Source organism: Nomia melanderi, chromosome 3 (genome assembly GCF_051020985.1).
Source record: "Nomia melanderi isolate GNS246 chromosome 3, iyNomMela1, whole genome shotgun sequence".
NCBI lineage: Eukaryota > Metazoa > Arthropoda > Insecta > Hymenoptera > Halictidae > Nomia > Nomia melanderi.
In genome coordinates this window covers 12,852,181-12,866,674 of record NC_135001.1, presented here as the reverse complement: position 1 = coordinate 12,866,674, position 14,494 = coordinate 12,852,181, and the positions used below count along the sequence as shown (strand labels likewise).

General features: G+C 34.2%; 1 protein-coding gene across 3 annotated transcripts in view; it reads right to left on the bottom strand.

The window, feature by feature from the left end:
- Positions 1-9,433, bottom strand: part of LOC116428110 (uncharacterized) — a 134,480-nt gene extending 125,047 nt beyond the window's left edge. For 2 of the 3 annotated variants that reach the window (XM_031979291.2, XM_031979289.2), the window contains exon 1: positions 8,356-9,432. In XM_031979291.2, the coding sequence (XP_031835151.2) occupies positions 8,356-8,445 (90 nt within the window). In that variant the 5' untranslated portion in view covers positions 8,446-9,432. Of the gene's footprint in view, positions 1-8,355 lie in introns of all 3 variants that reach the window. The other variant, XM_031979288.2, reaches the window with a different exon arrangement.
- Between the last annotated feature and the right edge of the window lie 5,061 nt (positions 9,434-14,494).

Genomic DNA, 14,494 nt, shown 5'->3' with positions numbered 1-14,494 from the left:
TTTGTTATTAATTTTTATTGAATAGTCTATAATGTTATATAGTATTATCTACTTATTATGTTGTATACTACAAATATTACTTTCATGTTACATCAAAATGTTCAATATTTTTCATTTTCTATAGCGACTTTATTTACAACGTGTTTGAAAGAAATTGAAATAAATTACGAATCAAAGTCAACTGTGACTAATTTCGTTGCATAGATTTCCTTTACTGGACTTTGAATACAACTTTTAATTAAGTTTCATAAAACATCATTTAAGTTTCTGGTAAAATCTGTGCTTTGATAAAAGTCAGTTAATAAAGAAGTGACGGTTGCGAAATTAGAACGAAGAATTTGTTTTAAATTCAATGAAACATTTCTGCAAACTGCATATTTTCATTAAAGAAGATACAAATATTCGTACTTTCGCGCAAAAACTACGAATATTCATGTAAAATTGTTACTTTTACAGACAACTATCAAGAAATTAGAAAATAGTTTATTTTTATTTCCTACAATAGTTTTAATAAATAAGAAATAACTTAATTGTCGCGAATTTTATTAAACCTTGTGTTTTATTGTTTTACAAAAATGTTTACAAACTAAAAATAAAACATCTTGTCGATCTAATACTAGGTTCTAAATATTGCAAAATTTGAAGCCATTTTCATAATTATAAATACAAGTAATTTTTTTACTACCAAATTCACAACAAAAAGTTATATAATAATTAATAACACTGCTCGGTAACAATTCGTATGTGCATTAACTCCATTTATTATTCTTAAATAACGGTTCTGACAGTCGTCAAACCATATAAATAATATTATCCCTTGACATTAAATAAATTTATGAAAGTAAGTCATTTTTTTAATATACTGTGTGTGCACACAGTAAAATTACGAAATTTGCGAACAATACACTCCATTCAACTGACTATGTAGTCTGGCTCCTTAAACAGTTCACATTGATATTATAGACAAGCAACATAAAAAGAATCACTCCTTTGATCATATTATTTCATATATAGAAACAATTTCGATAGAGTCTTATCGAAATTCATTATTTATTATGCTATTTTATAACCAAACGCTCAATATATTCGACAATTTCGGCGGTGGCACAGTTATATATCACACTGAATATAGTAAAATTATTGTATTCTTCTCGGATCGTTTATCTTTCAAACATTCTTTTGTCCGACACAATATATCGTGCTGGACCGATGTGCACACTACAAAAGATTAAACCGTTGACAGCGACACTTTGTATCAAAACATCATCAGTATCATGCTAAACCGTGTATTCATTTTGAGAGACGGAAATACATTGCTTAAAAAAATAAGAACTTGACAGAATGGTTTCATCATTTGTTGGGCGACACGTGAAAATATAGAGGAAAGCGATCAAACATGGAACAGGGTCCTAATGTGAAATTCTGCTATTTTGCTTTCGCTGAAAATCTAACAAATGAATATTCGTCGATCGTCAATAATCTATCTCACTGAGTCGCTGTGACATTGCACAGGTTGCAACTCGTCAATCAAACGAATGCTGTCGACGAGATAAAAAAGCTTTGTTTTGTTGCTGCTCGAAAACTTCCGAAGATACGCGAATGTAACATATTTTTGTTATTTATGTCATTATTTTATCACGCCTATATGTGTTCTTCTTTTATTATTAACGCACCATTTACGAAGCTGCGAGTGCTTTTTATAAAGTGGATTATTAAAATTTTTGCTTTGTGAAGATTCACAAGTGAAAATGAAATATCTGCTTTCCCAAAAACTTGTATCCGACAGTTGGAAACAGCTGCGACATCGGTTCCGGTTCTTCAAACAGTTACAGAGGACTGAAATGGAGTCATAACTGTTATTAAATATATCGGTTCTAATTGGTAATATATCGATTCTATAACTGTTATTTTCTAGTTTTACATGAAATATTCTAATGAGTTTCATTTTTTCATTCCCAGGCAGGTAACAACAAAAATAAAACTAAATAAATAAACTTAATTTAATTCTACGAACCAATAGGCTGGTATTTTTAGGCGGTGCAACGGAGAAGCGCGATTGCGCCTGAAACGATTAACGGTCCATATTATCAGCGAAGGGTTACTGTTTAAAACACAAGAATTTGGTAAAAATTTCCTGGAACTGACGTTAACCGCAAAAGTGTTACTCGCGCAATTTTTACTATTTACCGCTTATATTTTCCGGCCAAAGTAGCACGCATTATTCTTTACTACCCCCGAAAGTTCATAAATTCCTCCATATCCTTTTTGTATGGCACTCCTGTGGTTTCTTTACAGGGTTACGTACCGCAGAGTCTAAAAACACATTAGCAGCAAATGGTATCGTCGCGTAAACTCGTTGCGAACACACGCGCGCAGCGTGTAGATGAATCGGTGGTTGGAACGTGGGTACAGTGGTAGCGAGAATCAAATGTACTTCGTCGATTCCGGGCCAAATGGGACACATTTTACGACTACGTGTAAGTACGTATACCGTGGGAAAGTATTTCGAAGCTATTGATAACATCAACCGAGAGTCAGGCAGAAGGTTACAAGCGACTATATTGAGTTGTGAAATTTTATCCCAACTTTACTGCTCAATTAATCTGAAACGTTATTCCACATGATTGGATACCAATCCTGGTTGCTCTGAGTTTCGAGGTCAAGTATTATTGCTGGACTGCGGATTTTTGTGCACAACAGAAATTTGAAAGTACACAATTGTACAAAATGCGCACGATGCGAAGAGATACAGTCAACAACAAATGTATTACAACGTTGTGCATGCTTAGACACACTGAATGTTCCATAATTCGTTAGCATGTTGTCCAACATTTAAAACATTCCTTTGCATTTATATACCGTGAATGCAACTAGCTTCAAATAAATAGCAATATACGGCATACATTTTTTTAATGATAATTCATTTCTTACCATGCTGTTCAAATACTTTCGTTACTGATTGTAATATGTAAAGTAAATCTAATTATTATATATTATTCTTTCGTAATTTCGTGTTTGAAAGATTTGATAGATGTATCAACCCTTAACAGACGTATCTCACCCCTTGCTTGACACAGCAATTTTTTTCTCCGCACTGAAGAATGTTTTAAAAGACATATTTTCACATTTTTCATCGGAATTTAAATGTTTAAATTCTAATTGTTGTCTGTGTGTTGATAGCGTATTGTTTTCGTGTCACTTTTATGCATTGTAACAATAACGAAGTAATTTTTTCGTATAAGATAAAATGAGGATGTAGCAGCAAATTAAATTCCAAGCGTTAACGTTCGTTAACACTAGTACTACCGGACGGGTCAAAATGACCCATTCCAGATTCGTTTTTTTAAAATGATTGAAAATATAACAGACGCTCTTCCAAGAAATTACTATAGAAATTGATTTACCAACATACAAGCTGAATTGTAAATCAATTGACTGTCTTAGTGTTAAGGGTTAACCCTTGCCCAGTTTTATTGATGAAATGTAAAAAAATAAAAAAAAAGAATGTTTCATATATACTGTACGTACAAGCAACAATATATTTATAAAATGTTTATATTTTATAACACATTCCTACCCCTCTGTATTAGAGGTATTAATAGGACTAGATCTAAAGGACGTTCAATAAACAGTTAGCTATGAGTCAAAAATGACACGGTATTGGCCTGCGACACAGCTGTTTATCCTGTCGACTACTCGAGGGTACAGCTAAAGTGATCTGACTGGTGTACTTATTCTGTAATAGATGCATTGGCGCGCCATGGCGTGGCAAACCGCCGACATTGCGCGACGACCGGCAGCCAAGCAGTGCCGTTGCAGAATAACTAATAGCTTGTGAGATGTCTTTGCTTTCCGCGCAAGTTTCCAACTTCATTTTGTATTCTAATTTTCAAGCCATGGTAGTTAAACGCCATATAGCCGTATTGTAAGCATTGCAATCCATTATACCGAGAATTGGGGTTTGAAACGTTAACAATTTGAAACTGTTATAGACACATTTATCGGTCGGAAATATTTCAATACCAACGTCTCTAACGAAACGAAATGCAACTCTTAGTTCGATCATTGAATTTACAGTGATATTATTTATAAATTTCAACGTTGTTAGTTTGGCCATTGTAAATTTCTCTTCTAAGGATTTATCTATTTTTAAAGATGTTCCCATTGATCATCTTCTAATTCGATTGAAATATTTCTGATTAATAGTTGATGATATAAATAAAAATTTCATATAATTATCGTCTTTTTGTGTAGTATCTAAACCTTTAACTTAAATCTAAATTGAATTAGTGCAAATATATTAAAAACGGATCAGAATTTTGAAGAAAAGAACAAATTGAAAAGGACTATGTAATTACTATGAAAAAGCAATCGATAGTTTCATTAAGCTATATATATATATATATATATATATATATATATATATATATATATATATATATGATATAATGAATCACGACACATTCATCTACATATTATAAAATGTAATAATTGTTACATTAAAATTAAAGAAGAATTTTAAAAATATTCTGAATTTACATTTGAAAGAGACATGTTGAGATTTGCTACTGCTGAATGGATATCATATCTGGATTTTCGAATATAACTGGTAGCTATTTACTTATATAGTATATATTGCTAGACTGGTACATCTCAACATGAATTGCATTTAAAGAAATTGCAATTCTGGATTCCTATAATTTATTTCATTTTGGTTTAGTTTATTTGGACATCATTTTTCTTTTTTAAAAATTGGTAGTACCAACTTAAAAATAAATACACATGAAATTGGAAATTTATGTGTCAATTTTTTAAATTCGACGTACGTATTTTAACAGTTTCCTACGCAAGCATACTTCTATACTCGATAAAATGAATAAAAACAATAATAATTTAAAAATGGTAACAGAATAGTTACCTCATATTACAAATAGGATTTATATTTATAGTATGTTATATAGACAGAAATACTACAACAAAAATATTCAGTGAATCGTTCAGTTATCTGTCAAACAAGTAATATTTCTGACTCTACGACTCTGCAACCGTATACACAATTTAAATAAAAATTATCCTACAAGTTGTTGTATGGATAAATAATAACATATCCAGGATGCTTCTGAAAGCATAACATGTATAATCGAGAAGGAAGTAAGTCTACATAAAAGAATAAGTCGAAAACACAAAACAAAATGTTCTCATAGAAGACTTTATTCTCGATGTGACAGACTGTGAAGATTTATCTAGCCTGTAAATCAAAGTGTTGGTATTTATAAGAAATGAAAAAAGTAAATTATAAACACATATCAGCTGATTCCTATTAAGCTTTCACTGAACTGAAATACAACAGAGGTAAAAAATGAAATCACGAAGAGTAATTATGAGTTGAAGAGAGGCAAAATGTGTACGGACCGTGATCGAAGATCGAATAAGAACGATAAGTACAATATAAACTAGAGGAAATGGCAAGAGAAGAGAGGAAAGAGGAAAGGGAGCAAGAATAGAATTCCAGAAAATAATGCTAGATTGAAGGTAGGTGAATGGAGGTACTACTGGAACGAGATTCAAAGGAAAAAGGAGGCAAGAGAACAAATTTTTAATTGGATTTTAGCATTGCGATGCGAAAACAGATGTTCGGGAATATGAAAAGTCTAGCATGGCAAATATAGACTAAGAATTTTAGAAATAGAGTAATTCGACAGAATAGGATTGAATATAGAAAAATAATAAAAATTGAACATTACCATAAAAGAATCGACAACGAAAGTAATTCTTTTAAATAATATAGTATCAAAAATTATTGTTCTTCATATAATCAAAATACCGCGAGTAAAATGTAATAAATAGTTTGTTTTTAACCGTCAATGTTGAATGTTGTTTTTAGTCTTCGATCTGGATGATGGCCAATAAAAAAATACGTGTCAAATATTTTTTTGAGAACCACCTTTCCTAAAAATTTCACTAACACGTTAAGTGTCACGAAATTCTTGAACATTTTGCGTAACACTTATCCTTTTATAGCAAACATAAGTAGGAACAATTATTAATTATTTGGCATCACAATCTTTGCATTATACTATTATCAACTTACTTAGGTTATTAAATACTTTTACTTAATGTCAGTCATGTTGCATATTATAATTGTTTTCAAGCAATTCAATAGACTCCATCATCACTGACCGGTTCTATTCCACTATTATTCCTTTATTAGTAAAGAATAACACTTTGACAAAGTCAAGTTATAATTCAGTAAGAAGCTTTAATTGCGTGTTTCCTTGTTACAGATGGTGAACATCGCAGTAGATGTTTCACTTTGCTCAAGCAGAGCGTACAAAATACATCTGACACTTAATTAGAGAACCATTTCAGTTTGTTCTCAACTCGTCTATTGTTAAACATGCTCATTAAATTGTGTATACCGGTAAGTTCATAAATGGTAACACTCAGTACCAAATAGCTACTGAGTTGTGAATGAATAATTCTTGTTTCTTTTCAGGGAGCAATTATAACTTTCAACAGACAGCAAATCATCATTAAACTTTAGACCAGCGTTTCTCAACCCATGGATCGGAAAATGACAGTTGCTACACTATATATAAGAAAAGAGATTAACTTCTAACAGATTTTCAGAATTTATTATTTTATATTTCACACGTGCATGATTTTATTTATGTACTCATTCATTTATGTTATATAATTAGACTCTAGACCCCTAAGTTCTTAACAACATTCACATTATGAACATTTCTGCCGCGATATCATTACAAACGAGCATATTGCATCGCATAACCATTATGGTTGATTTACGCAACTGTTACAAATCATATCTTTTTCTGGTTGAAGTCAGAAAAAAATGTGACAAAATAAAAATGAATGGTATAGAATTCCGCAAATATTCACGATCATAAATTACACATTACAGATTTTTAACTCGTTACGATCCGAAAAGATCTTTTCACTCTGAAACTTGAATTAGCGTTCCCTGAGGCAAGTATAGTTCAATATAGCATTTTAATAATTTATTTGAAGACATTTAAGGAGCCATATAATTATGATTATAATTATGATTATAATTATGATTATAATTATTATGAATAATTGTAATTCACTATGATTGTGAATATATGCAGAATGTTATACCATCCATGTCAAAACTTTAAACGCGTTTTTCTCAAAACAACGTTTTGGTAACTGGCGTGCATGATAATATAAAAACCATTTAACCAATCGGTCTGAAGATTTAATATGTTCCTCTACACAACAATAGCTCCAGTATAGACTAGGATAAATAGGATTGGTTAATGTTTTATGGTTAAAATGCTATTTTTGAGACCAGCAACTTTGAAGGTCCACCATTTTGTAAATTTTTGCTCAAACAAAATATCGTAGTCTATACTGGGGCCATAGTTTTACTTTTTCTAAGGATAATTCTTTTTTTTAGACGCTCCAATGAGCCGCAATCGTGCACGCCGGCAGATCAAAATTTTTAAAATGACCTCGACGAGGCTGCAAAAGCCCCTATAAAATATCATTTATAAAATCGTATAAAAATTCTTTCTTAAATTTGAAGACTTAAGATGTGTGTCAAAAAAATGACGGCCTCAAACAATGTTTTCCCATTACTGTATTAGTCCGACAGAAATTAAAATGTTCGACCGAGAAAGTGTAAGGTCCCCTTAACCCTCTATAGGCCGAACTTTTGTTCATGATCGTAACAAAATCTATGCAGTACAAAATTAATAAATATCCACATACGAATACGAATTAACAATGTATTCAATAGTTTCAATAATTTCATCAAACAAATATATTTTATAACTTTCAAGTTACAATGACGTTAAACTTTCACGCTTAAGCGTATATAAGTTTAAGTTAATTTTCTTTTTTTATTTTTATTATTTAATTTTATTCACCGCTTTGAGTGCAAAATGAAATAAATCAACAAGATGCCAATATACTGATATATGAATTCAAAGTTACATGGGCTTACAGAGGGTTAAATTCTTCCAAAAAGTTCGAACATAAAAAAGGTACTGTATAGAGTCTAGAAATCGAAGGCGACCGAAGACGTTCATCGAACCCGGGGCATTGTCGCGCACGCGGGCCGTAACAGTAACTCGTACGGCTGTAACGGTGTGTAGGCGACGACAGTGCGTCCAATCACAACATTCCCCTAATTCCTGTCGTAACATAGGGCGAAACGGATTTTTGGCTGAAACATGCGTGTTCGGTTGGTAAACGCAACGCCCGACGCGGCAGGCGAGGGGGCAGATGCGGCGCGGTGCGGTGAGGTGAGACGAGGCGAGGCGAGGCGACGCGTCGTGCGTACTCGTGCGTGTTCGTACTGCGACTCACCGGGTAGGGAGAGGACTCGTCGTGCAGTACCACCCAGCGACGAGCGTCGCGGCGGCCCCCGAAAGACAAGCACGTGGAGTACGGTATCATGGTGACGGCGGCGACAAGAAGGGGGCGTGTGGTCCGCTTGAGTGTATCGTCACCGAGGACGGAGAAAAGTCTTTCTACTGATCGTCTTCGCCGTGACCGTGGACCGTCCCGGTAGCTCGTGTATCCCGTCGCGCACGTTCACCACGTTCGACGCCGTTCGAACACGCGTTCCGCCGGACCGATCAACAAACGACAACGAGTCGGAAAAGTCACGATGGAAAACAAGAGGCGACCGGCTCTAACCGAGGACCACGAGACTCGAGCGTAGCCAGGGTGATCGCCGAGTGCTGATTGGTCGCCTCGAATACCACCACCGACCGTCGAGCATCGCGCGCAACCGCGGCCAGGGGATCAATGAGACTCTAACCAAAGGGAACGCTCGCTGGAACCGCCGAGCGTTCACGAGCGGTCGCGAACCTCACCGAACGCGATGGGTTGAGGAACCGGGTCGCGGTCTACCGTATAGTCGATACGAGGCATCGTTTCGGCCTGGCTATTCGCAACTCTGCTCCTCGATAGTTTCTCTGTCGTGGACCGAGGCTGTGTAGCTGCCTTTCCTCTCGTTTGTGTACTATGGAATGTGATCTGGAAAAGTGTAGCTCGAACATGAAATTTATTTAGGTTTATTTTATCGATTTCTGGTAATATGTTAACGCTAGAACTACCGAATGGGTGAGATGACCCATTCCTTGATTTTTCTGCGATTACTGAAGGGGTTCGAACACCTCTTTGAGAAAGTACTAAAGAAGCTGATTAAGTAATACCTAAGCTGAAATTTAAACCAATTCAAATGTTAATAAATCCACGTTTGTAGTTCTTATAATGAAATCGTCGAAAGTTAGTTTAAGTGCTCGGTAGTTCTAGTGTTAATACAGCGTGGGTATATACGCGCAGTTAGAGTCCTCGATCGTAGACAAGAGACACGCATGAATATGATACAAGAATTTTACCGTGCGAGGGTGATATTTAAAGTAAACGAGAAAATAAAGTATCTGCATGCTGGATACGAAGAGTTGAATATGTACCTATGTAACCTCTTATCACCATGTGATTACCAGACTCTGGATTTGCATGTATTCGTAGTATCTTCCAAGCTCCAGAATTTAGTAAAATAATAATTGTATTAAAGTTCAGTACTATGTGTATGTTGTGATAAACGATAAATTATTATTGGAAGATATGAAATTGTCATTAATTTATTTCAACAAAAATTAGTAATATTATAAAGAAATCATACTTCAGTATGTGATAAAGTAACCCTTAAAAGTATACAGGTATAGAATATATGCGATTAAAATGATTTATTTATTGTTTATTTATAAAACATAAATACCGATTTAAAAAATGTACAAAATTCATATGTCATTTCATTTATGTTCTCCTTACTATTTTCTGTGACCCACTGTTCACTGATTTGATCAGGTTTTTTATACATTACTAATAATTTATGTTCACTCTAAAAGTAATGCATACCTTATAACCTCTTTACTTATAATGTAGTATTACAGAAATAATAATTTTTAATTCCTGTCCCAGACAAGGAATAATCGGAAGGTTTTTGGAAAATGGAACCCTCTGCTGAAGGTTTTAAATACTTTGAAAGGTACCCCTCTTCAAAGAGTTAAAAATTGTTTTATTATTTATAATGTTGTTCTTGACAACGTTCAATATGCTACAAAATTACGTATCAGGTTTCAACATGATATTGTAAGATACAATGACGGCCGAGTCCGTCAAACTTGAGCCGCTTGAACGGAAGAGGAGGTAAAATTCTTTTTTCAAGATCTCCAGATTTAACCTCATTATATTGTTTCTTGTAGGACTTTATAAAAGAAAAACTTTACCGAAAAGAACCAACGTTTATAAGAGATACTTGCCAACGAGTTAGTTATGAAACTTTGGAAAGTGTTGAATTATTTTTTAAGGGCAAAATAAATCATTGTACCGATGTATTTACAAGAATGTCCTTTCGAGTTTACCAACACAGTTTCAAGCAGGCCTTGAGTAGAGGCAGTGAGGGAACGCTTTTTCGGAGTTACTAGCGTGAGGGGAGTAAGTTATTCACCTCTGGAATAAACCCTTACAACTAGGCTTACAAACTGTAACTTAAAACTCTCTAATATAAGCATTTATCTGATCGATGAGAATTTATTTTTTTTCGTCAACACGAACTTCGTCTCCATACAAGCGCTCGTCACCAATTGCGTTTGCACCTTCCTTTCTTTCTTTTCCCTCGTTTGTTCAAAAACAACGCATACACGCACGCGAAACACATACGCACTAACACATCCTTATACTACGAACGCTTTACGTCGATAACAGTGTGGAACAAATTTTGACCTATGTTAGTTTTTGCAATAGCCACTATGTAATTCTTATAGAGTTCCTTACCCTAAATACGAAACTGAAACCAAATTGCTGGGTCAGGTCCAGTTTTCGAAAAAACTAGGATTTTGTAAAAACGGTCGAATTTTTCAGAAAACCAAGTGTTACGTGAAAACTAAAAACGATAGGCAGTTAAAATTTGTCGCAAAAAATAAAGGAGACTTGCCCGATCACGTAGCTATAAAAATTTTGAATTTTGCGTATCATTAAATGTTTGTAAACGGTGATGAAAGTTTAAAAAAAGGTAGATGCGCGTACTTTGTATGCACTTCTGTTACATTTCTACGAAAAGTGGGTTGGCCAGCACGAATTTGCTGTGCACCATTGGATCCTGCAGACATTTCCGAAGAGGAAACTCCCCGTGGGAAACGTGACATCGGTTTTTCTTTCGGAGAGGGTAAGAAAATGTCCGCGAATGGAACTTTCGCGCCACACGGCCATTACTCGCCGGCCACAGCTATGCAGAGCCGTGACTACGCGCTGTATAGACCTGGACCCCGGTCACTTGTTATATGTATATATAATGTTTAATTGTTTTATAAATTTTCATCATAGTTATGAGAAAGCTTTTCACGATCGTTTCGTTTTAAATAATTTTCTGTTTAATGTGTGAATACACATATACGAGTAATATTATTACGATGATTAACACTGAAACTATCGAATCAGTCAAGAAGGTCGGTATAAATTTTATTATCTATCGATTATTAATATTTTGAAAGTATTAGATATGTGAAATGTTTTTAAAAACTAATCAAGTTTACTGGAACTATAAAGAATATTCCAGTATACTCAGTAGTATTAGTGTTAATTTAAAAATACTTGAACTGCCTCCCCTCAAGCTAGTGACTCCGATCAGGGAATCCCTTACTACCCTTACCTTGGGTACTGTCCGAGGTTGTCTACAGGAGCAGCTCTATGTAATATTCAATACTAATAGGTGAAAATAGATATGGAGAGGATAACTCTTGCCAACCAAGTTGTAAGGGGAAAAACCCTAGAGAGCTTGCAAGCTCCCAGTTCGACTCTTTTGACTTCAAAGAATAATGAGAAGTTATATAAATTTGAGGATAAAACTAATCTGGTCGTTCCAAGTCTACTACCATCCGTTGCACGAAAACTAGCACTTTGGTCTCATTGGACAGTTTTCATCTTTTCTCATCCCATTTTCAATACTAATTTGTTATTCGTCAATATGATTACATGTAACCAATCAAAACTATGAACAAAGCACATACCGATCAACCACTCTTGTTCCTATGCGGCCTCGAGTGCCAAGTCTCGTGCAACGAACAGTAACTATACGGAGTATATCTTTGTTAAGAATTAGATCTTGCAAAATCTAATTTCCTTTCTTGCGTAGGACTTTGGCGTTTATGTAAGTACCAACATTAAGGGTATCGAACTGCTTCTCCTCAGACTTGTGGCTCTCGAATAGCAGTTCTCCTACTACCCTTACTTTAGGGGCTGTCCGAGATCATTCCGTGAGCAGCTCTATACAGTGCTCGATACAAACAGGTGAATACATATAGCCGTTCTAGGGGAAGACCATAAAGAGTTCGCCAGCTTTCAGTTGTAAATTCCTGCTCTAATATTTGATAAAACGTTGATTACCCAATTTTGAATACGCGGTCCATAATTTGCTCGATCATAATAAACGGAGTCTTGTACAGAGGCTCAAAAAACATTTTCATTACATTGACGCAGACAAGTATTTACATATGAACATCCGTTCAGCTTTTCATGCACAAATATTTGTTTTCTCCTGTAGTTCTCGGCTGTTTAAATTCTTAAACCATATTCATACTTGTCACCGTACTTCGCTCTGTTACTATGACCCGTTATTTAGACAATAAGTCATGGAATACAAATGTAAAGGATATTTCAATGTTCATAGTAATGAATGTCGATAAAAATCTGTACCTATTTATGTAAAGTTGGGAAATCACTTGATGACTAGGTTGGCGGTACAGAAACATGAAGAAGTTTTTCAGAAAAATTTAAAAAAACACAAGATAGATTACTATCTTACCGCTGGAAAAATTGAAAGTAACTCGAGCGGAATCTGAGTGAAATGCTCATAGGCTGTATCCGTCGGATATTCAAAAATCATTTTAACTAGTAGATTCTTTCCACGTGTCTGCAAGAAATCAGGCGAATAGGGACCATGTGGAAACTATCATCGTTTAAGTAACAGGACTGTACGGCATAGATATCCGCTATCACGTATACGTGATATGGCATATGAATTTTTAAATTACAAAGTATCCTTGGCAATAGACTTGGCACGGTTGCACTATCAAATTCCAGTGGTGCCAAAAGATATCGAGAAAGCTGAAGTTACAACATTTGGGCTTTACATATTTACGATTACACCATTTAGATTGCAGAATATTACCCAAACTTTTTAAGAACTCGTGAAGTTTATACTTTGAAGATTACACTTTTCTATTGTTGCTACATAGACAACATAATAGTTGCATATTTTGATATCTAGACAATATGAGTTACAATTTCGTTCATTATTTGGTAACTCAAGAGATAAAAATCCAAACATAAATTCAACAAAATGTTAATTTATGGAAAGTGAAATGCAATGCTTGAGTTACAAGGCTAATTCCAAGCAAATGCACTACACACGTTGAACGCGGTATTAAAGAGGAATAATATTTTATAAGTCATACATTAAAAAATTTGTTCATGTACTTTACAATGAATTTTACTGAAGCATTGTAAATAAATAAAGATTTTTTTCGTTGTCTGTTGCTTACGTACAGACGCAAATTTTTCATTTACGTGCCGCCTAAATGACAAGCGAAGCAAAAAGAGCTCCGCGTTTAACCTGTCCACGAGTATGTCTGTACAATTAAAGACTATACTGAACCAGAGACAATATCCGAATGGTTTTCAGTTATAATTAATTCCTACAGGTTTTCACCATGAACTCCAAGTTGTTTTCCTATTATAAAGGAAGTATCTTAAAGAGACTGAGAAAAATGATAAAAGACTGGTAAGTTATGGAATTAAAGCAGTAATTAAAGAAATAGAAACGTAAATATGATCATGGTTTCCTTGATTAAACAGATATCTCGATTAAATAGATTTATGAAATTAGGTATATGACAAACAAAATTCAATAATAAAATGAATAAATAAAATAAACTGGTTTTCATATTTATTTATTTATACTCATAGCGTTATGAGTGGTACGAAAATGGTAATAGGACTCTAAAATAGGAGTGTCGAAGTGCCTTCCCTCCAATAATTGACTCTCAAGTAATCGGTCCCGCACTACTAATCTAGAAGTTGCCTGAATCGTACTCTCAGTTTACTTCCCAATTGCTCATGAGCAATTTTAGATAGTATTTGATACAAACAGAAAACTTCTGCAGATGTGTATTTATAATAGTCATTAACCTGCTTGTGGTGGTGATCATATATAACTGAAGAAGTAAACGAATGTAAATAACTAGGTATGGACAAGGTAATTCTCAAATATCAAAAAAATGAATCACGTCGATAAATTGGATGTCTTTAAGTTTATGTCTCGTCTATATTGGGATAGATATATAATTTATTATAGTGTGATTTTAAATTGAAATAAATTAAAAATTGTACAATTTTTTGTCGGAATACAAAATTAGATTATTCCATGTCAGAGTAA